This window comes from Urocitellus parryii, chromosome 15 (genome assembly GCF_045843805.1).
Source record: "Urocitellus parryii isolate mUroPar1 chromosome 15, mUroPar1.hap1, whole genome shotgun sequence".
NCBI lineage: Eukaryota > Metazoa > Chordata > Mammalia > Rodentia > Sciuridae > Urocitellus > Urocitellus parryii.
In genome coordinates, this window is record NC_135545.1 from 52,859,667 (window position 1) to 52,882,666 (window position 23,000).

Genomic DNA, 23,000 nt, shown 5'->3' on the forward strand with positions numbered 1-23,000 from the left:
TACCTGTACCACAGCCCTGAACTCAGGATCCTATTTAAAGTGCTGGTACAGAGCATCGGCCAGTGAACTGTGGACAACCAAAGAAACTGAAATATTTTATTATTTTGAAAACAAAGTCCAAATTCTAGCTGGTTTTCCTAGATCCCAGACACAGCAGATCCCCTGCTGATGAGCCTGTGACTGCTGCCCAGATCCAGGGCCTGGGCCTGGGCTCTGCCTCCAGTTTGGCCTGTGACCTCCCTTTATTCTGGCTCGACACACAGAGTTCATTGAGGGGACACAGGGAACACATGGGAATGCCGATCATGGAACTAAAACCAACTTCAGATTGTCTACACAGTAAGACTTATATGTAAACTTTTGTTAGCATCTCTCAAGGAGTGCTGACCACAGCCAGACGGGACGATTCCAGTTCATCCGCAAGGAACCTGGGGTCCACCGCCAGGGTCCGGAGCAGGAAATGCCGTTTGTTTGGAACAGATGATGAACCAGCAGCCCTCCCTCCCCACGACCGTGTCTGGACTATGTGAAGAGCATGCAAGTGGCTCCAGAAAACCTGCCCTTGGTCCAATCTCACGGCCAAAGACAACCACCAAGGAGTCGACCTGATCCCTGCCGCCATCAACGCACCAGACTCTTCAGATCAGCCATGAACCACAGACGCGCCAAGCCGGCCAACATGGCTGACGAGGAGGAAACAACCCGTATTACCCTTTTATTTATTTATTTTTTTGCAACAAGCTTAAGGCTCTGTTCACAAACTCCATCAAACCGCCACACAGTGAGAATTTATGGGGAGATCTTAAACTACATCCGTAGTTGCAAAGGTTGGAAGGTTTACTGATCCTAATGGTAAGGCTTATTCACAAATTCAATACATTTTCAAAGTATACTTCAAACTCAATGACTTCTAGGAAAAGAAAATTAACCTGCTCTTTCAACAGTGTAAGAGCATTATAGGAAACAAAAAGAGATCAAAAAAAGAAAGAGAAAAACAAAACAACCCATTGGCACCAAACCAGTATGCTATTTTTTTTTTGAAAGAACAAGTGATAAAAATGGAAAAGATTGCCTAAAACGCATATCCTAACTTACCACAGAAATATAAAAGTTTATATTCTGAAAATATATACTGTATTAAAGTCTGTAAGCATTTCAACCAAAATTTGCAGAAAGAACTAAGCAACACTTATCTACAACAAAAATATACATGCAAGACAACCCCCGAAGATGTATCTACAAAGGCAAAGTGTCGATTTTTAAAGATTTTACAAAACCATTTACAGAGAATAAAATAAAATACTTAAGAAATCTCGTTTAGAGTCTTAAATACTGTGTATATTAGTGAGAGGGTCTAGACTAATATATACAATAAATCCAAGTGTCTGAACCCAGGACAAAAGCAATTCTGCATTTTAAATATTCACTTTGGAAGATTTGCAGTTGTTTATATTTGTTTCTCTTTGTTAGAAAAAAAAATCCCACAGAAACTAGTTTGGAAAATTGTGTTAATGTGACTCAATTCCAAATTTAAAAAGCTTACAAACTTTTTAAAAGTTTTCTTAAGGAAACTTAAAGGGTTTAGTTTTTTAAAATCCAACAATTAATAATGGGAAGTGCGATTCAGCACTCGGTCAAGGCTATTTTTAGATGTGGCTGTGCAGGGATACGGCCGCGTTGTTCCAAGTCCGCTGTGGCTACTATTTTTCTGACCTCATGAAACTTCATATGGGGAAAATGTATTTTCATGCTTCATGAGAACATGTCCTAGTTTAATCTATACCAAACAAGAATACTATTTTAATTCGATTCTCTAATTCCTTCTCATAGTTACCCGATTTCATTCTGAGCAAGAAATGGTGATGGCTTCTCCCCACTGACTACATTTCTGAGTGGGAGAGGACAGGTAAGCGTGACATGGCACTGGGCTGTGGCTTCCTTATGAGGAAGAGGTCTGACCGTTACAGAAGTTCTGCACAAGTCCTCTGGGAGCAGGGCTGTTAGTGCCGCTGCCCCATGAGGATGCCGCGAGTCCACCATCCCAGGCTGGGGCAGTGGGGGAAGTAGATTGTCAGAATGATCCCCGACTCAGGAGAGGGACCCCAACTTCCCACTTAGAGCTGTTCTTCCAAACCCAAAGGCATTCTGGGATGGGGCTTCCAAGACCAAGGACAATTCTTCAAAGACCTGTCCAGGCTCTAGGAAAGGATAGGTATGGGGGAGTGGGGACGGGGTCGGGGAAGCAGAAGAGAGAGGCCTTTGGGGTATGAGATAAAAACTGAAAGTCTGAGCCCATATTGAGACAGCTGTTAGGACAAACCTTGAGGTAACCATGGGCCTGGTGTTCTTCATCCCAGATCAATTTCTACAAGCCACCTGGATTTCATCTGCGGGGTGGCAAAAACAATGACCCAGAAGGTGAAAATTCCAGTGGTTCAGTGCGCAACAGATGGCGATAACTTTGAACAATTGGTGGAACTCTCTTATTGAACTGACTTGATGCAAACAGCCAAGACACAGTCTGCCTTTAAGTCACCCCGCCACGCCCAGGACCTGCAGGGTAACAGCCGTGGACTCCACCGCGGGAGGGAGCCTTCAGAGGTCTGGAGTTGATGATATGTGCAAAGTTCATACATTTCTGGTTCTTTCAGCAGGAAACAAAGACAGACATCTACATGGAGGAACCTCTACCGCCTCCCAATTCCAGTGAGAACCTGGCACTGCTTCTGTAGTGGCTGAGTGCCACCAAACCCTCACCAGAAGCTAAACAACGCCAGGCCCCTTTCTACACAGGATGCAGCCGCGGTGAGATTCTCTGCCACAACACACGGGAACAAGGTCGGTCCAAGGCTTTGGGAAGGCCGACAGGAGACCAGCCACGGGAGAAGACACGGGCCCTGGGGAAAAGCAGGTGCCGCCCCTGGGGCCACGCAGGCTCGCGTAGGCCTCCTCTCCAGCCTTGATGTTCACACCTGCCTCTTCAAACTCAAACCCAAAGCCCACCCCACTCCCTGTAGCAGATGCAGGGTCTTCAGTGTGATGGTCCAAATCAGCTGCTGGGAGCCCTGCAGCCGGGTCATGGGGACAGGGAGGCCTCCTCCTGTGACGGCTGCCTCCCAGGAGTCAACAACCAGAACAAAGACAGAGCATCGGCAGCGGAGGCAAGACAACTAAGACTCGGCAGAGAGCGCAGCGGACCCGGACCTCTCCCTGCCCTGCTCAGGCCCACGCCAGGACCCCTGCACACGCACACCCGGGAGTCTCTACAATACGGGTCAGGCCTTTGCCAGAGGAAAAACACTCCAGGCAGGGTGCCACCCCCAGGTGGCCTACGCCTGACCCATTCCTGATGTCACACAACCAGGGTCGGGTGTGTTGGGGACCTTTCAGGCAGAGAAAACCCTTAATCTCTGTACAGACAGTGAGTGAAGAGGAGACTCCACCGGGATCCCTCCTAAGGACAAGGCTGAAGAGCCAGCGTCACGTGACCCCAGCCGCGCACAGAGGGCCTGCACAGAGCCGCCTCCACCTGCAGAACCCTCCTGCTGTCCTCCCTCTGAGTTGTATTTCTCGCGGTTCATTGTTAGAATGCACCAAACGGCATGAACCTCGACTGGTATTTGGTCCAGGGCAGTATGAAAATAAGATCTGTGTGAACAACAGACATCATAATATATAAACAGAAATAAATAAATAAAATACGTCCAATTAAAGAAAAAAAATTTTCCTAGTAGTTCATGTGTTTTTTTTTTTTTTGCAAAACTAGCTTTACATATAATACACATAAATTATCAGAATTTCCACTTACATTGTTTTAAAAATATATATTTAACAAAACATTTCTAAATGTACAATATCTGGGTTTGTAAATCACTTGGTTGGGTTTTAAGACCAAGCCCTAAGAGTCACACAGATTCGCACTGGAGAGGAGACTGAAGCCAGGTCTACACAAGCACTTGCTCATTGGTCTGTGAATTCCCTAAGATTGATCGTCCCCTGGCACAAGATGGACACTTAGCCAGAGAGAGCCATGAGGGCCCCATCTCCAAATCAGAGGCACTGTGCAGACACAGCCTGAGTCAGAAGGATGGGGAGAGCGGCATCCCGTTCCTGGACCACGGCGGTGCATGTCAGCAAGTGGGGAGAGGCCAGCGGCACCTGGCGGAGCCCTGGGAAGACGCAGCCCTGGAGACCTCTGTACCAGCTGGGAGGGGTGTGGGAGGCCCAGGACGCTGCCCTTCCCACTGTTACACAGAATCAAGCCAATGAGGACGACCAGAGGACACAAGGAAATGGACACGACCCTAGGGACAGAGACAGCTCAACAGACTCCTTGGCCAGGGCCACGCTGGGCTCGGTGGCGGGAACCCGGGGCTGAGCTGGAAGTCAGGTGCCCTGAGCGCGGGCACAAGTGAGCCGGAGCCCTTCAGACCTCGTAGATCTTGTCCTGCAGGTAGCTGAACAGGGAGTCCAGGCCTTTGGAGGAGCTCCAGAGCTGCTTGAGCATGAGGCACTCCTTCTCGTTCACGTCCTCCAGCACCGACTTCAGGAAGCTCCGCACCAGACACTTGGACTCCTCCAGCACCTGGGGAGAGGCAAGCGGTCACCCTCCACCTGCACACCCGGGTGGCACGCACCCATGCACCAAGCCTCCTTCAGGGGGCCTCCCAGCTCCGTGTCCCAGCACAGAGGGAAGCCGGGTGCTCAAGAGGTTGAGCCCTCTGCCCCTGGGACACCTGGGGGCCCACGGCACCCCAGGCCACAAGAGCCCCGTCTTTTACTCAGGGGTCACACAAATGCAGCGTCATTTCCTATGGATGTCACCAAAAAAGTTTGTGAAACACTGCTTTGCCCTCCCCTCGCCATGAATGGATTAATTCTCTCGATCTGTGAGGAACAGCGACACCTCACTCAAAGTCCCTAGGAACGCAGAACAGTGTCATGAAATGAAAAAACAGCCGTCCAGGCAGCCGGACCTGCCATCCAACAGCTGTGTCCTCAGGAGGCTTAGCAGGAAGAGCAGCAGCAATACTGGCAGTCATCACTGTAGTGAGGACCAGTGACAACCGCAGCCATCACACCATCATCATCACTCTCTTACATTAACACCACAGCAATTAACCATAGTGACTGAAGCCGTCAGTGGTGACAGTCACCGTGAATTACAATGACTCCAGCTACCAGTGCTGATCAGAGGTCACAGCAACGGTCCTACAGAGTAACTTCAGCCACACAATACAGTGATTGTAGAGGAGGAATCAGAATCACAGTGATGGTGACAATGATCCTAGTAATGGGCAGTAAACACCATGGTGACAGCGGTGATCCTACAGTACTGACTCACAGAAGCCACGCTGATGCTAAGGAACCCGAGCACTAACAGTAGAAATGAGCAGCAGTCACTGTGGCGGTCACAGTAGCCATGGTGTCAACAGGACCCCGCGAACAGCGGCTCTGTGAGAAGCACTTCCCCGGGCTCCTGCCCTGGCTCCTCAGCTGCGCATAGGCCCTACTTTACCCGCCACTACAGAAGGACCTGGAGGAGGTGGCCCAGCCCAGGGGCCCTGCTGCCCAGCGATGGCACAGCAGGAAGTGGGGGGTGTGGCCACCCCCAGAGCAGTGCTGCTGCCTCCCCCCACCAGAGGTGTGGTCAAAGTGAGGCCTTCTGGCATCCTTCTGCTGGCCTCCACCAACGCCCACCAAGGTCAAGGCTTAGCTTCACACCGTCCCGAAATGCTTCCCAACAGAAAAACAAGCAAGATGAGGGTGCCCAGGTGCCAACGGCTGGGTCTCACTCCCCAGCACGGCAAGGGGCACAGGTAGTGGGAAGGGGCCGGAAGGCACTGGCCTCCATCCTTCCCAGGAGCACCACCTCCCAGGGACACAGCTTCCTGCTACGGGAAGCCTTCCTCCTGGGAATCCCCCAGAGCTCTTGGACCCAAGAGTGTTGGTGACATTGATTTCCTTGCAGTACTTCTTGTCACAGGCCTCTGCTAAGCATGTCTCCTTGGTGTCCTTTCCACAGCTCTTCACCTGAGTGTCCCCCACTGTCCCCAGGGCACAGACCCCACTCCTGACTGCAGCTCAGGCCTCCTGCCCACTCTTGGCCTCGCTGAGGCTGGGAGCCTCTGCCCCGAGTTTCCTCTGCTGAGCCTTTCCACCAGCCTCTGGGAACCGGCTCTGGGGTGATCTCATCTGTCCGTTAGCCCAGGACGATGGGGTTCAGTGCTAACCAGAAAATGTCTCAGGCAAAGTGGGACGAGTTGGCCACGCAGACATCAGGAAGGTTCAAGGCAAATCCAGAGAGATTAGCAAGGCTCCTCTCCAGCGAGGAGAGCGTCCCCACCACCATCATCAAGTGGATACACGGTAGGTGACGAATCAAGGGCTGAAGAGGCCGACAGAAAATCCTGACAGCTGGGTGGGGAACAGGTGGAGGGAGAAAGGAAGGGAGGTGGGGTACGGCCCCACAAACCCAGCCAACGCCCACTTCTGAAGCTGAGAACCTGGGGTCTCATCTCCCCAGCGCCCACATCTCTGCTCCAGAACTGGCCCCAGGCATCAGCACCCCCAGCCTTCCGTTCCCACCTGTCTCTCCCGTGCTCAGAACTCGGTCGTGAGAAACATCCACAATTAAAAACCGGCACCTCTGCGGAGGTGTTGTTTATCTGTTTTTCAGGGTGTCTTCAGAGGCGAGCAGCAGGTTTATACATGACAAGTACTCGGTGGGCAGAAGAAATGAAGTCAGGGACAGTGCAGCCCAGACCAGTCGCCCCTGGGCCGGGTCCACTCCCAGTCCTCTGCTGGCCGTGCTTCTGCGTTGTGCTTTGTGCTCAGGACGGTCTATGGAGTAGCACTCCACGCCCAAGTGTGACCCTTCCTTGTGAATGAAGCGTGTGACAAGGGCCTTTCCCTGACTCCCTGCCTGACTCTGCAATGCTAATCAGCCCCCCTAAGCCTGGCTGTCCTCTCTTAACATGGGTCCACTGCCAGGGCAAGCCCCCGGAGGTGCAGGAACTCACCACGGCACTGCAGGACGCCATCTCCTTGACCCGCAGCATGACCTCCTGGCTGAATGTGGTGGGCCAGAAGACTTGGGACACCAGGCCTCTGCTGCAGGCCTCCTGGGCCGTGAGCTTCCGCCCGCAGAATAGCATCTCGTTAGCCTGAAAGAGCAAAGGCAGGGGAAGGCTGAGGACCAGAGCTGTGCCTGTGTCCCTTAGGGAATCCTGGGCTGGTTGTACCCAACTCCCTGCTCTACGAGGCAGGATCTGCAACTTGGGATTGAATACGCTGTGCAACCTGCAGGCAGACATTAGCATCTCTGAGTGTTTTTCTGAGCAGAGGGTCCACAGCTTCCATCCAGTTCTCAAAGGGAGCCATGTATTTACTGAGGCCTCACCTGCCCATTACCGCTCCTCTGTTAGTGGGAACCTGCTGTGGGCAGGACCCACATCAGGGCCCACCCACCACTGCAACAGCAGTCCAGGGGTGAGGAGGTGATCTACCCACACAATAAAGCTCTTCCAGGAGGCTCCCAGCCACACATGATGGGAGGGCTCTCCCTCTCGGGGTACAGACCAACACCAGTGAGCCCAGAGGACACCCCAGCTGCGTCCCTGCACTGTGGAGACGTGAGTCCGTAAGAAAAGGAGAAACAGAGAGAGAAGACGAAAGGTGCTGGGAGTCTCGGGCCTGTCTGCCCACGGAAAGCCCCAGTTATGGACCTTCCAGCTAAGAGCACCATTGAGCTCCTTTATTTTTTTTTTAAAAATTAAGCCAGTAAAGTTCTGCCGTCCCTGGAAACCAGAGCACCTTCACACTGTGGTGGGGCAGCATCTCTCCAGGGCCCAGGGCTGGCACAGGTACCCTGCAGGATGGAGGGCAGAAAGCAGCCCTCCCGGGCTGCTCGTTTGGCTGCCTCTAGAGCCCACTCTTCCGAGATTTCTTCTGCTTTAAAATTTGTGGCTGTCCAATATGGAAAGCAGCATGGAGAATCCCTGGAAAACTGGGAATGGAGCCCCATTTGACCCAGCTACCCCCCTCTTCTCAGTCTATACCCAAAGGTCTTAAAAACAGCATTCTACAGGGACACAGCCACATCAATGTTTATAGCAGCACAATTCACCTTAGCTAAACTGTGGAGCCAACCCAGATGCCCTTCAGTAGATGAGTGGATAAAGAAACTGTGGTACATATACACAATGGAATATTATTCAGCTTTAAAAGAGAATAAAGTCACGGCATTTGCAGGTCAATGGATGGAGTTGGAGAATATAATGCTAAGTGAAGTTAGCCAATCCCCAAAAACCAAATGCCGAATGTTTTCTCTGATTTAAGGATGCTGATTCATAGTGGGGATGGGGGGCATGGGAGGATTAGACAAACTTTAGATAGGGCAAAGGGGAAGAGGGGAGGGCGGGGAAGAGAAGGGTCATGGGGGTAGGAAAGTCAGTGGAATGAGACAGACATCATTTCCCTAAGTACATGTATGAAGTCACAAGTGATGTGACTCTACTTTGTGTACCACCAGAGATATGAAAAATTGTGCTCTATGTGTGTAATATGCATTCTGCTGTTATATATATAACAAATTAGAATTAAAAATGGGAAAAAAATTTGTGGCTATCATACAGAGTGCCATAGTTTCAATCCTTTCTCCCTCCCTCCTTCCTCCCTTCCTTCCTTTCATCCTGGGAATTGAACTGAAGGGTGTCTTAGGTCTCACTAAGTTTCTGAGGATGGCCTCAGATATGATCCTCCTTCCTCAGCCTCCCAAGCAACTGGGATTACAGGCATTCACCAGTCTGCCTGGCTTAGTTTTGATCTTCAAAAAACCCCTAATGGGCCATGTGTCCAGTGCATGGTCCCCAGCTTGGTGTTCTTGGGATATGGCAGAACCTTTAAGAGGCTGGGCCTCTCGGGAGGTTTGGGGTCATGGGGGTGTGCCCTTGGAGGGATTATGGACCCCAGTCACTCCCTCCCTCTCTCTCTCACTTCCAGTTACCACGAGGAGAGCAGCTCTGCTCCAGCCCACACTGCCACCGGGATGTGCTGCCTTGCCACAGGGCCAAAAGCAGTGGGTCCAACTGAGCCCAGACTGGAACCTCCAGGACTGAGTGCCAGAATAAAGCCTTCCCCCTTCCTAAGCTGATTGTCCCAGGTATCTTGTCACAGCAGTGGAAATCTGACCAACACACATCGTCTGGGAGGAGCTACACGAAAAAGGTCCTGGGCACAGACCTGCCCATGGCAGTACCCAGCAGAAGCTGACAGCCAGGAGCTAATGAGGGTGCACATCTCCTCTGAAATGAGCCCCCACCTCCCTCCCGGGGCAGACAGCACCTTTCCTCCTGCTCTGCCCCTCTGCTCCTCCCGACTCCACTCACCCCGAACACTGGCCTCTCCCAGGCAGGTCTGAGCTGCCCAGCTCTCTGGCCTCTGGATCTTTCCATAAGTTTCTCCCCCCATTCTGACTGTCACTCATGGTTCCTGATGACCCAGAGGACAATCTTTCAGGCCAGTGTAGAGAAAGGTTATCAGGCTGGCCATAGCCTCTGCTGTGTTCGCCAGAGGCTTGAAGACAAGAGCGTGTGGCCGTACTCAGTCCCGGGAAGCAGGAGTGAGTGAGTGAATGGATGAGTAAACTCCGCAGAAGGAGCCAGACAGAAGCAGTCAGCAAGAACTTGTCCCCCTCATTTCTGTGACCACAAGCATGGGGAGGATCTGAAGAGGATGGAGCCCCTGGCTGGGACGGAACAGGGAACGTGGTGGCCTCCTGGGCTGGAGGCCCACTGGGTCTTCTTGCCACTAGACGGTGAGACAGCACCTGGGTGGAAAGCCCGGCACCACGGGTGCTCAAGGAGCGCACAGCCTCGAGGGGGGTCATTCCACTCAGCTTGGAGGCCTTGGGACCAGCCCAGCCTCAGCCCGGCCGAGACAGAGTCTGCAGGCTAACAGGGCCCCCGGGTCTCTAGCCATAAGAAGCCACACCTTAACCTAAGACGGGGGTATCCTGCCAGGACCCAACATATCATCCCAGAAAGAGAGGCCCCTGGGAAAGGGGAGGCTTACCAGCGCCACACCCAGGATCTGGGGGAAGGTGTAGGAGGAGCAGCCAGCGGGCGTGAGGCGGATGGTGGCGTAGGGTGTCTGAAACCAGGCCTTCTCGCTGGCCCACACGATGTCACAGAGAGGCAGAATGGAGGCACCCAGGCCCAGGGCTGGCCCGTTGATGGCCACCACAATAGGCTTCTTAAACTGAATAAAGGCCTTCACAAAGTCCCTGGGGGAGAAAGAAGACCCTCTTTACCAGGCAGCCTCAGCTTGCTGAGCCCCTCTGGATGCCCCCGATTCTCCCAGGTGCTGCGATGCACACTCCAGCGGTCAGAGGTGAGCAGAGGTCAGGCAGGGCCTCATTTCTCTGGGCACAGAGGCCCTGTGTGGTGGCTGTCTCAGTTGGCTCAGGTCATGTGCAATGTCCCAGGACCGTGCCCAGCTCCCACGGCCTCCTGTCTACTCTCGAGAGTTACATCATGGACGGTGACACAGGTGGACCTGAATCCTGGGCTCCAAACCAGAACCAGAGCCAGAGCCAACAGAGGGATGTCCCAGAGACAAATCCAACAAGAAGAGAGAAAGAATGCCCACATACCCCTGGCCCAGAGCAGAATGGGGCGGCTCTGGGGGGGCAGAGACCCCTGCTCTTACGGGAACCCTGCTCTGGCTCCGTGAGCACCAGGGCCAAGCTGAGGACGGAACTCCTGCTTCAGATGGTGGCCACGGGTGGGCTAGTGACATCCAAGATTCTGCACCACCTAGAGGGATGCCACCGAGGGCGATTCCATGATGCTAATGAGGGTCTACACAACCCACTGCGAAGGTGCTGGGCTGCCCACAGGCATTAGGCCTCTGGAATAGTGACCACAGGGTGTGGCAACACTCTCTCTCCCTGACCTTCTGTACACATCTCTACCTCCCATGTAGAGCCACTAGGAATGAGCTCTTCTTCCTCTGCCTTCAACGCTTTTTGCCTTCCCCTAGTTGCTAGATAAGATCTATAAACTGTTAATATTCATCTGGATGTGCAGGAAAGAGCCACAATGTCTAGTAAAGCAAGTGTCCCCCATTATTCTCAGACTGAAGACTAGAAGCTATCAAGAACTCACGAGAATAAAACCCAGCTGCTCACAACCCTGCTCTGCCCCGAAGGACCTCTCAGGCTTCTCTTACGTGGCTCCTGACCCTCCTCACTGTGCACGAGCCACAAAGGCCTCCAAGAGTTCTTGGAAATACCACTATCAATTTGCAACTACCCTACTGACTATCTGCTTTGGAATCCTTCTTCCTTTTAGCTCCTTAAGGACACCCCTAGGTCTGCCCAGGGCACTGCTGGGTTTCCATCAATATTGAAATTGGTGCTCAGTGAACAGCTGTTGAAGAAATACAGGAGTCTCCCAGAAGGACAGCAAGGACTGCAGGCAAGGACTGACTGCCAACTCTTCACCAAATCCATCTCTTCTTTCTTTTTTCTGAGTCTGCTGGTAGAACACATTCCCCAGCTTCCCTTGCAACTAGGTATGGAGTAGAACCCACTTCCAAGTGCTCAGTCTCCCACCACAGAGTCCTCCAAGCCCTGCCACCCAAATGAGCACACAGTCTGGGAAGACAGTAGTGGAGCCACAGACCTCAGTCATCTTTTGGATGACAGCCACAGGATGATCAGTGACATCTGTTTCAGGTTTACATAACCAAGAAGTAAATTTCTATCGTAGTTGAGTTATAGCAGCCAATATTTAACTAATAGAAAGTTAATGATCCTCCTGTAACTCACATCAAGAGATGTGGGTATCACACTGACATGCTGGCGTTGGAGTCTACTGTGAGATCACTTCATATTCTGCAGGATCTAGGGATGTCATATGACCTGTACCGGTCATCATGAAAGTACACAGCTTTGTACCAGGCTTGGGCATCATATGGTCTCAGTCACTGCTGGCCTCGCTGCAGCTGACCTAAAAAGACACCCCTACCAAGAGTCCTGGCACCCCGACCCCCTGACAACCGACTCCTGGCTTCATTTCCCAACCTCACAGTTAGATTTTAGTTGTGTCACTGGCTTGCTTTTCACCGGTGTAATTTGGAGTCTTCGGGGATTGGGGGTTCTTTCTAGGATCCTTGGAACCCCAGGCTTTGGTGGTTTTCATCAGACATCTCGTTCCTGTGCCAATACAATTCCAGAACAGTGGATCTCAGACTTGGGAGGACTTTCCGACTCACTGAGCCAATTCTTCTACCTGGTATAGAACTCCCAGCACCACGTCCTGAGGAAGCCCCCTCCCACCTCTGTTGAACATTTTCAGTGACAGGGTCCGTGATGGCCACGACCCTTTGGTGGGCCTCCCAGATGTCCCCATTACCTGGCTCTGCCATCTGTGCCACAGTCCTTCGGGAATCAACCCAAGCCTTCTCCTCCGAGAGCCTTTCCCTGAGGGCTCTAGAGCCTCTGAGCTCTGGGCAAGGGCATCGGGGACCGTGAAGCGGGTGCTGGGGCCCAAGCACCCGGGGCTCAGACTCTCCACCTGACAGTGCTGCTCCTGCTCACTCCTCTAGCCCTCACTTTCCTTCCTTGGTATCAAACGCCTGGTGAAGATGGCCCTCCTCTTCTCTCACCTCGGGCCACAGATCTCTATCTCCAGGGCCCCAGGGATGTGGGAGCCAGACAGCAAACAGGACACTGCATTACACACCTGCAGCTCAGATATCTGATCTGACGGCCCGGCAGGGCTGGGCTCACAAGATGGCTTGCCATCTTCCCTGTTGCCAGGGCCATCAGGCTGACCCCGGCCTTTACAGTTTCTTCTGCTCAGCGCAAGCCCTGAGCTGCTGCCTGACCGGCTGCTAGGCTGCTCTGATGTGGCAGAAGGGGAAGGAATTCAAAATTTGAAAGACATGGGGTCAAATATCAACTCTGCCCCCTAACTGAACAGTGGACAGGCTGCCAGGTCTCCTCAGGAGCCTCAATTTCTCCCTCCGTAAATTGGAAACACCTATACTGGCTCCCCATGGGGCTGCGTCAGAATTAAAAGACCAAGCCCAGCCCACACACCCTAAGGGAGACTCAAGGCAAACTGCTCGTGGGATGTGCGGATGTCACCCAGAGCACTGGCATTTCTTCTATGAGCCATCGACCACTCTTTGACCAGAGCCCTGAAGGCAGCTCCTTTACTGCCAAGTAGTCGGGCTCCGCGCAGCTCTGACCCATGGCTGAAGGCCTAACAGAAATGATGGTGACTCTTCACGTCTAATGCTCTGGGCTTGGTAAGGGCCAGGAGCGCTCGTGCAGGGAACCTGATTGCTCTTCAGCGGGCAGCCCACCAGGGAGGCCAGGGCCATCATGTGATGATTCCCATTTTCCACAGGAGCCAGTGGCCTTAGTGAGACTGGAGAGGAGCTGAAGGCCCTACCACTAGCAAGTGTCCAGGTAGCTGCCTCCGCACACCTTGTGGGTGCCACTAGCCCATGCCACCTTCCTAAACCCCACACTGGACAAGACACCACACCATCCATGCCAAGTTCAGGTGAGGGCAGCCTCTTTCAGGATGGTCCTGGGGAGAGGCTTCTGGGAATGGACCACATCTGCTCCCCGACCGACCTCTGCTAGTCCATCAAACACCTGCAGAGTGAGCCAGCACCGCCCTGCGTGCTTGCTTTCCTTAGGCAAGGAGGGGGAGCGGGTGGGAACACTGCTCAGGAGATGTCTGAGCCCCGGGTCAGCCCTGCAAGAGCATGGGACAACCGCCAGGGACGTCCGCAGGTCAGGTGGAGAAGAGGCACAGCTCCACGTCCAGATGTTCCGCCCTGCTGGACTGTGAATGAAGCTCTTGCACACGACATGGCTGGGCCTGTAAACACGTCATGCACCTGGGAACCCGCAGGAGCTGGGCGGGACTCAGCTCAGCCACAGGCCCTGCCCTGGAAGCCCACCCACCAAGGGGTCCTGGGCTCTGGGGGTGCACTCCTGAGTGGGAGCCTGAGACTCCTATCTCGAGCGGAGTCTGACAGTCCCTCTGTGGCCCGAACACTCATCTCCGTGCGGCCACACTGTCCGCCCTGGGTCTCTTCCCCCGTGCTGAGGCTGTCAGTCTTGCCTCCTGACACCCTGACTCCTCCTTCTGCACCTTCCACTCCTCACAACCACCTTTTCCGTCTTGTCCTTTTGTCCCTCCTTCAGCACTCTGGAGCCCTGTGTAGAAACCTCCTGGTCAGCGCTGCACATCACAGCGGGGGGACTCTGCCACAGCAGGGGGCTGCCAGGCAGCTGGGTTTGGGAAAGGAGCCCTCCTGCCTCTCCATGCTCTGAGGGCAGGGAACAAGAGAGCCAAGGGATGTCCCCTGTCCCCCTCCACAGCCCATGAATCAGCCCCGGCTCCCCCTGAAGCATGAGGAAGAGGCCCCTGTGCTGCCTCAGGCCTGGCTCCGCGTGCAGCTGGCTGCTGAGACGGTGAGGTCTGTCCCACTAGAGGTGCCTCTCCTTGTGTGCAGGGCCCTGCTTTGGGGCTCCCTGGGTTCCCAGTTGGAGACGTCGAAGCCAGTCCAGGACCCAGACCCCGGACTCGTCTCCACTGCAGCTTCCTAGGGCTGATGTCTCTCATCCCTTTTTGCCCCTGACACCGCCACCTCCCTAGATTGGGTTCCCAACTCTCTAGAAGGGTGTGGGTGTCAGTCCTGTGGCCCTGAAGGGGAGGCTATGGGGAACAGGAGGCAGGGCCACACCCCTCAGCCTTAACAGATCTAGAGGCAGATGCAGGGGGAGGCTGGGGAGAGGCCGCTGTCCTCACTGGTGGTGAAAAGCTGCAGGGGTGGGCGAGCATGTGGGGGCTCCAGCCTCCTGGGGCCCCTATTTCTGTTCAGGTTCCCTGCCCACAGTGACACTGCTGCAAGTCCCTGTTCCCATGTGTCCTGGCACCACCCCACAACCCCACTGGACAACCTCATCACATCCACCACGACTGACGGAGGCCACGGTGCGACAGCTGTCAGGGATCCCCTGCTAACAGACCCCACCAGCAGATAAGCAGGGCGCCCTGGAAGGAGTGGCCTTGGGGTGCCAGAGTGGAGGTCGGCATGGAGCTTGCCTGAGAGAGAGCCCAGGTGATGGGCAGGACCTTCTGAGATGTGACAATTTCCCCAGGAGCATCAGTCTCCCAGGGCTGCTGCACGGCCACCACACACAGGCTCCAAACAACAGAAACCACTCTCCCTCCTTGTGGAGACCTGAGTCCCAAGCCTGGGGTGGGCAGGCTGGCTGCTCCTGTGGTGCCGGCCACCTGAGCTCCTTGGCTGGTGATGCCTCCCTCCCTCTCTGCCTTAGGCCACCTCCTCCTGCTCACTCTGTCTCCTCTCCTAAGGCCATTCTCTGGGGGTGGATCCACTCTATTCCAGGAGGACCTCATCTCAGGACTTACAACTTCTGCAAAGACCCTTTTTGCAAGTAAAGTCACATGTGCAGAGTCCGGGATTTGGACTGGATGTGGGTGTATGTTTTGGGGACGGCATGAGGTTTGCTTGCTCTGAGCAGAGTGTGCGTGGAGTGACAGCCAGGGACAAGGTCACAAGAGTGACAGCCAGGGACAAGGTCACAAAGGTGCACCCAGGCGTCTGGAGATCCAGTGGAGGCCTTGACGGCATCACACCCAGACCAAGACTGAGCCAGGCTGGCAGGGGGGCGCTGGGTCCCCTGAAGTGGGTTCTGTTGGCCACGACTGAGGCGGGAAATATCATGGGGAAGCTGCCGGTCCCCCCAACTCAGCAGAAGCCAGTACTGAGTCCAAGCAGAGAACACACTGTCTGGGACTGGGGCTGGCTGTGCTTTGCAGGCCTGGGGCAGCACAGAGCTGGCGACCAGGCTTCCCGATCCTCTGGAAAGCATTCTGCAACAGGAAGCACGTGGCGCTCTGAGCAAGGGCACCAGCAGACGCTCCCTGGAGAGGGACGCAGGAATGAGGAACACAGGCACACGCGCTCCAGTGTCGCCTGCTGGAGAACTGCTCCCCCAGGCCCCTGTCACACACAGCCTGTGTGACGTGGCCAGACTGCAGTGAGGCTGGAGGCCGGAAAATCCCCCATGTACAGCCCAGGCTCAGGATGAAGTAAGTGTCCCTTCTGAGGAGACCAGGGGACATGACTAAACTGTGTCCCTGGTCTGTTTCCCTGAGCCAGGTACAGCAGCGAGCCCATCTGCCCTTGCTGAGTGGACGCTGAGGGATGGCTGCAACCAGCTCAGCAGCCTGGCTAGAAGTCACCTCACTGGCTTTTGACATATTTACAAAGAATGGGGAAATGAGCAAACTCTGTGTCTCAAAGGGGACACCGATGTCATACTAGGATCCCAACTTTACCCAAAGGCAATAGAGAGGGGAACGCTCCACTCCACAGGTCTAAGGATGCTCAGCTGCCCAGAGCACCTGCCCCACCCCGTCAACCAGCCATCTCAGGTCCAGGACCCAGGAATGTCCAGACAAGCAAAGCAGGGACCTCCAGGAGGAGGAGAGTGCCCACCACACGGGCATCAGCCGACACGGGCCTCAGTCGGGAAAAAGTCTCCTTCTGATCAAAAGTGGGATCTGACCTGGAGAGCAAGGCAGGACTAGGGCTGCACATAAAACCAAGATAGCCCATTAAAACCCAAATTTCAGATAAATAACCAATAATTTTAAACAGAAGTAGATCCCAAACATTGCATTGGCACAAACTTATGCTAAAAATATGTTCCACTGTTTGACAGTCAAATTTAACTGGGCAACCTGTACTTTTTTGTCTGCCTAATGTGGAAACCTTAGAACCCCAAGGTGTCCCCACAGGAGCAGAACTTACCTGATGGCTTCTGCAATTCGAGTGCTCTCCTTCCGCCGGTCACTGGACAGCCGGCCAATCAGGTAGGAGTAGTCCAGGCCACTGCAGAACACGCTCCCCACCGCGCTGAGCAGCAGCAGCTTGCTGTCGTCTGTGGCCGCGTTGCACAGTGCTCGCCGGACCTCCTTCATGATCTGCAGGCAGAGGTGAGGGGGCAGGGATGAGTGTCCGCCCTGGAAGCCGGACATCGGCCCTGAGGCCAGAGGTGAGCAGACCTGATCTGCCAGTGAAGGGAGTCTGCCCTGAACACTAGCAAGGCCCACACCGAGGAAGGGAATGCTTATCAGACCCAAGCCTCCTGACTCCGTTCCTGAAGCACGCAGAGGAGTTAATAAGGAGCCTGTGGTCACTGGCTCAGACCAGGGAGACGGGCCGGGTGCCGGGCAATCCCTGGTAAATCTCTACAAATCCTCTTCTGGCATTTGCTAGTTGAGCCGTTTACAAGGTGTGGAAAAATAGCTGCGTGCAGCCCAGGTGAGGTCGGCAGCCTCTCTCCACGGCTCAGTTCAGTTGGACTCTTGTCCGTCCTGAGTTCAGCCCAGAGTCTCACAGTGCCTGTGGGTGGCTCATGGCAAACAGGCTTTGGCATCAGAGCTAGACCTGGGTTCAAGTCCTATGGAGTAAGAAAACCTGCTGGGAGCCGTGGCTCTCCCATGTCCCAGGGACTTGACCTGAGACACACGGAGAGCACTTGGTTCCTCTTCCATGGGGAGGACCACAGCACCCACTTTCAAGGACCAGAGTGAGGACTGAAGGAAGCAGAAGATGCTCTGGCCACCTGCAGGCTCCATTCCTAGGAGGGATGGTGAATTCTAGATCAAGAGCCTTCCGTTCCTCCCCTTCATCCACTAAAGGGGCATTGCTTGCCCAGCCAGGCTGTGATTTTAATATGGACAAGAAGGACGGCTCTCTCACTCCCACCATATTCTCAGAGCCTAGTATGATACCTGGCATACAGGGGGCACTCAATCATTGCTTGCTTCATTACATAGCAATTCTCGCACAGCACCTTTCCAAGCCCCAAAGAAAAAGATCCAGGTTGCTCTCCCACACCAGGAAGCCCTGAACACAGGTGAGGCTGCCTCTGGTCTGGATGTGAGGTGTCCCCAAGAGCTCATGTGTGAGACAATGCAAGATACCTGGGTCATGAAAGCTTGGCCCACTCAGTGAATTAATCCCCTGGTGGGGATAACTGAGTGATAACTGAAGGTGGGTAGGGTGTGGCTGGAGGAGGTGGGATCTGGGGCATGTCTTTGGGGTATATATTTGGGATCTGGTAAGTGCAGCCTCTCTGCTTCCTGATCATCATGTGAGCTGCTTCCCTGCACCACCCTCTTCCACCATGACGTTCTGCCTCACCTCGAGCCCCAAGGAATGGAGCTGACTGTCTAGGAACAGACTCCTGAAACTGTGAGTCCCTAAATAAACTTTTCCTCCTCTAACATCATTCTGGTCGGGTCTTTTAGTCACAGCAGCGAAAAAGCTGACTCTGGCCCTCTGGCTGATGATGCCCTCCCAGGAACAGGGTCTGGCTTTTGGAGCAGCCGGGTATGAGCTCTGCAGAGCACAGGGAGAGCAGAGCTTATGGTGCAGCCAGACTCGGAAGCCGACCCCTGCCACATGCATGCTGGCCACACAGGCCAGAGCGTCATCCGAGACTCAAGTCTGGACTCTGGGTCAACTGACCCCAGCAGCCCTTCACATTTTCTGACTCCTTCCAGTCCCACTCCTGCAGCAGACGCGTCCACCCCACATACACCATTCTTCTTGGGCACCCAGGAGTTTGGGGTGAGTCCACACGGTCATGTGGCCAGGCTGCTAGAGTCCTAGATGTGGAGACAGACAGCTGTGCTGATCCACGCCACCAGTCACCAGCACAGCTTCTCTGCCACCTGTTCCCCTCCCCACAGTCAAAGACGAGGCTCAAACAAATGATTTACCTCGGCTATGGGAAAAACCTCCTGTGAGAACCTGAAACTCCAAGCCTGCTCTGCATGTGGACCTGAGGTGCTGAGTGATCACGTCCACCCAGGAGAGAGATCTCCACCTCAGAAAAATTAACATGGAAATTGGACTCGGCTGCGGCAACCCTGGGGTATCCCATCAGAACGAATGTCAAAGTCCTCTGGAGAGAACAGAAACCAGGACTGCCCGAGGACTGTCCAGGAAAACAGTCCCTGCCGAGGCTGAGCTCACGACCGCAATCCCACAGCACTCGAGGGGACACAAGTCTGCACTCCGCGGACGGGAAGACGACTGTAAGTGACACCGACCTGAAAGAGACACAACTGAAAACACTGGGAACCAGAAGGGAGAGGAAGGACACGAGAACAACAGAGGAGGAAGAGAAGACTGTGGGAAACCAGACTCAAAGAGGAAAGGCTTCTCACAGTGACAAACTGAGGGAGGGAAGGGAGGGCAAGTGACCTGAGACCTGAAGTCACCATCCGGCACCGAGACGTCACGGGAGGGTCACGCCCAGGGTGGCAGGCCCAGGAGACTGGAGACCAGGCTGCAGGGTTCTCTCAGGAGGTCACAGAGGACAGGGCAGAGGCAGGACCTTAAGAGGAAAAGCGGGAGCCAACCCGGGCACCGCTGCACTCCGCCCAGAGGCTGGCGCGAGCGTCCACTTCCCTGCCTTCTCCAGCAACCAGAGGTGGCCGCACTGGCTCAGGCCCTGCCTCTTCCCCAGAGCCAGCCCCGGCAGCACGGTCCTGCTCACGCTCCCTCCTGGCACCTCTCGGAGAGCGGCTCCTCTCCTCCCTGGATAACTGGGCCCTCCAGGAAGTCCAGGTAATCCTGCTCCCTCCATCTCAGCGCAGCTGATGAGCAGCCCAGGTCCCTCTGAGACCTTGACTCCACGCCATGTAACCCGAGTTCCTGAAATCCAGGAACTGCAGACAGTGAAGCAGAAGGAAGAACGATGAAGGGAGAGTGGGTCTTCGTGACACCGAAGACAAAGCGAAGCTCTCATGCATCCAGGCAGAAAGCTTCCCTCCCCAGGGCCAACGTCTGACAGGAGGCCGAAGTCCAGGGAGGTCACACCACGTCCTTTTGAAGGTGCAGAGAAAGAACGTCGTCAGGCTCTCCACCCAGCGCCAGCGCCGCTCAAGGGCAGGGGTGAGGATTAGCCTCTGAGTCACACACCCCACACCCCCCAAACTGTCAGAGATGTCCTTCAAGAGGAAAACTAGGTGCAGAAAGAAACGCTGACGTCTGCCCTGGCCTCTAGGGGAAAAGCGCGGCGTGGCCTGTGCGCTTGTGCTTGCGTGGATATTTGCAGTTTTCCGCGCGCTAGGCTTTTTCTTCCCCCCACCCCGGCCGTAACCAGAGTTGTCTGTTGCCTCCTTTTTTTTCTTGCCCCAAATCTCACAGTCGCCAAGACTTGGAAGAACCCGGAGATAAAAGCGCCTTGCGTGTGGCAGAGAAAGTACCTTCACAGACATTGTTTTAAATCACTCTCACAAAACCCTGAGAGGCGGCCTTTTGGATTACCCTCGTCTTAGAGAAGGAAAGGGTGACGCAAACTAAGTGGCATAGAGGGGAAGAAGATGGCGGCGGGGAGTGAGTGAGCCGCTCTGTGCTCCGCGCCACCGCCACCGCAGCGTATGTTGCTGCTTCTTAAAAGAAGAAATAAAGATCATTAAAGGAGGTCTGTCGACAAGGATTCAGCACCGTGTCAAGAAAAGGGCCTAGATGGAGTGAATCCGCCACGACTTCAGCGCGAGCAGTAAGGCTGCAGCCCCCGAGCTGCCCGGCTCCCTGGGCCCCTTCTCACTCCCCTCTCCGCCTCTCCGCTTCCCTTCTCCCCCGCCATCTCTCCTCCCACGCTCACTCCCTAAATCTAGATCTCAATCTCTTTCCCCCACCCCACCCGCTCTCTCGCGCGCCCAGTACCCGGCCCGCACCCCCTCCACGGGGGTCCCGAAGGCCACAGCTTGGCCACCGCCGCCGCCGCTGCAGCCACCGCCGCTGCCGCCACCGCTTTCCGCGGAGCACCTTAGAACAGACTCTTAACCGAGTAAAATGGAACAGCTGATAAGATGAGTGACAATTTAAAATCTAAATGATCCAACATGGCGGCGGACGCGGAGAGATCAAGTCTCTAACCCCTTCAGCTGCACGGGCATAGGGAGAAGTAAACTGTCAAAATACTGTTCGCTCAGGACCACTAGGCACGGTTGAGCTGAAGTGGACCCCGGGCGAACAGTCTAGCCTTCTCAGAACACACCGAGCCCGAATTGGCTGCATTCTAGCTCCGGTTCGCCTGCTTCATGTGACTCAGCACTAATGATCCCACTGAAATAACTAGTCAGCCCACCTGAACTCAAAGAGGTAAAAGCCAACTGAGCACCACAGCCAGACCCAGGGAATCAGGAGTGACGCAGGACTAGCGGCGCAGGACTCCCAGCTATTGCTATCACCAGTGCTGACAACAGGTCCCTTGCACCAGCTATCAGGGGAGTTGCTGCTACCTGAGGGCAAACAAATTCGCTGGGGGCCCTCAGCCCCAAGCCCTACAAACTTAGGGTCTGAGGGAGGCAAACAGAAAGGGTGTGCCCAGGCACCCATGAAAACAGGGCTCCCAGGAGCAGCAGACCTGGCGTGTAGTCAGTATTGTGGTGAGTGTCACAGGTGAGCGGGGCCTGGCTTGAGGAACCACAAGAGAAGGCCCTAGGCACTCAGGATTAGAGACCCACACAGTCTGGGAAGAAGAGCTGAGGCACAGTGATTGGTTCCCACCTATCAAGAAGAGAAGCCTGGCCCAGTGGGCATAGCTCCACCAACTGGAAGAGAAGTTAATCGAGCTATATGACTGCATTTATTATTATTATTATTATTTTTTAATGACTATTATTAGTATTTTTTAATTTTATTTTCACTTTTTGTTGTTGATGTAGTTGTTGTTCTTTAACTTTCTTATTAATGGTTTCAATTTTTTTTAAATTCTTTTTATTTTATTAGTATTACTATTATTTTTTAAACTTTAATTTCCATTTTTTACTATCATTATAAAATTTTTTCTTTTTTTTTTGTTTTAAATTTCTATTTTTTCGTTTCTTCTTTCTTTCTTTTCACTTTTTTTTTCTTTTGTCTTCTCACTTCTTTTCAATTTTCCTATTCCCCCTTCCTTGAACTCTACCTGCCTACACTCATTCTCTCTAGTGACTTCTTCCCTCCCCTTCTAATAGCTCTCCTCCCCAGTGCCTGCAAGCCAGGCAAACCTGCAACCCACGGGCGGTCAGGTCCAGCAACCTGCCGAGTGACAGAACAGCTACACGCGCCTGCAGGGAACGCGGACAGGACCCACAAGTAGGACAGGGCCGGTGGCTTGCTGAGGGGCAGGCCCGTCCCCTCCCCCAGTGTCTGCAAGGTAGGCGGGACTGTGACCGCGGGCAGATGGGCCGAGCGGCCTGCTGAGGGGCGGAACCACCCCCCCCCCCAGTGCCTGCAAGCTAAGCGAACCTGCGACCCATCGGGAGGTTAGGCCCAGCAACCTGCCGAGTGACAGAGGTGCCCCTCGTGCCTGCTGGGTAGGCGGACCTTTGACCGACCAGCAGAGCAGACCTAGGGCCTGCCAGCGTGGTAGACGGATCACACCAATTGGAGGAGGATCTCAGCCACTACCTGCCCTGCAAGGGTGATTTCTCAACTATACAAGAGCAATATAAATAAATAGAGAGAAAATCTCAAAACACAACAGTTTCACCAAGCAGAAAGAAACGCCAGCAGTATGAAAAGACAAGGAAAGAAAGGATCACAGGCAATGCAGGTCAACTCAACTTTAGAAGAGGTAATAGGTGCAACAGATGGAATGTCAGATAGAGAGGTCAGGATATACATGCTTCAGATGATCTGGAGTCTCAAGGAAGACATGAGACAGCAAAATCAGACAATGAAAGATCACATTGACAAACAAATCCAGGAAGTAAAAGATCAATTTTACAGGGAGAGAGAGGTAATAAAAAACAAACAAATAGAAATCCTAGAAATGCAGGAAACAATAAACCAACTCAAAAACTCAATTGAGAATACTACCAGCAGAGTAGATCACTTAGAAGAGAGAACATCAGACAATGACGACA

At 53.9% G+C, this 23,000-nt stretch overlaps 1 protein-coding gene across 1 annotated transcript in view; it reads right to left on the reverse strand.

Moving 5' to 3' along the window:
* Positions 1 to 3,863: 3,863 nt before the first annotated feature.
* Positions 3,864 to 23,000, reverse strand: part of Cdyl2 (chromodomain Y like 2) — a 168,115-nt gene continuing 148,978 nt past the window's right edge. Inside the window, exons 4-7 of the mRNA XM_026393010.2 lie at positions 16,876 to 17,048; positions 10,075 to 10,285; positions 7,023 to 7,166; positions 3,864 to 4,585 (exon numbers count right to left, since the gene is read on the reverse strand). Coding sequence (XP_026248795.2) covers positions 4,427 to 4,585; positions 7,023 to 7,166; positions 10,075 to 10,285; positions 16,876 to 17,048 — 687 coding nt within the window. The 3' untranslated portion in view covers positions 3,864 to 4,426. The remainder of the gene's footprint in view (positions 4,586 to 7,022; positions 7,167 to 10,074; positions 10,286 to 16,875; positions 17,049 to 23,000) is intronic.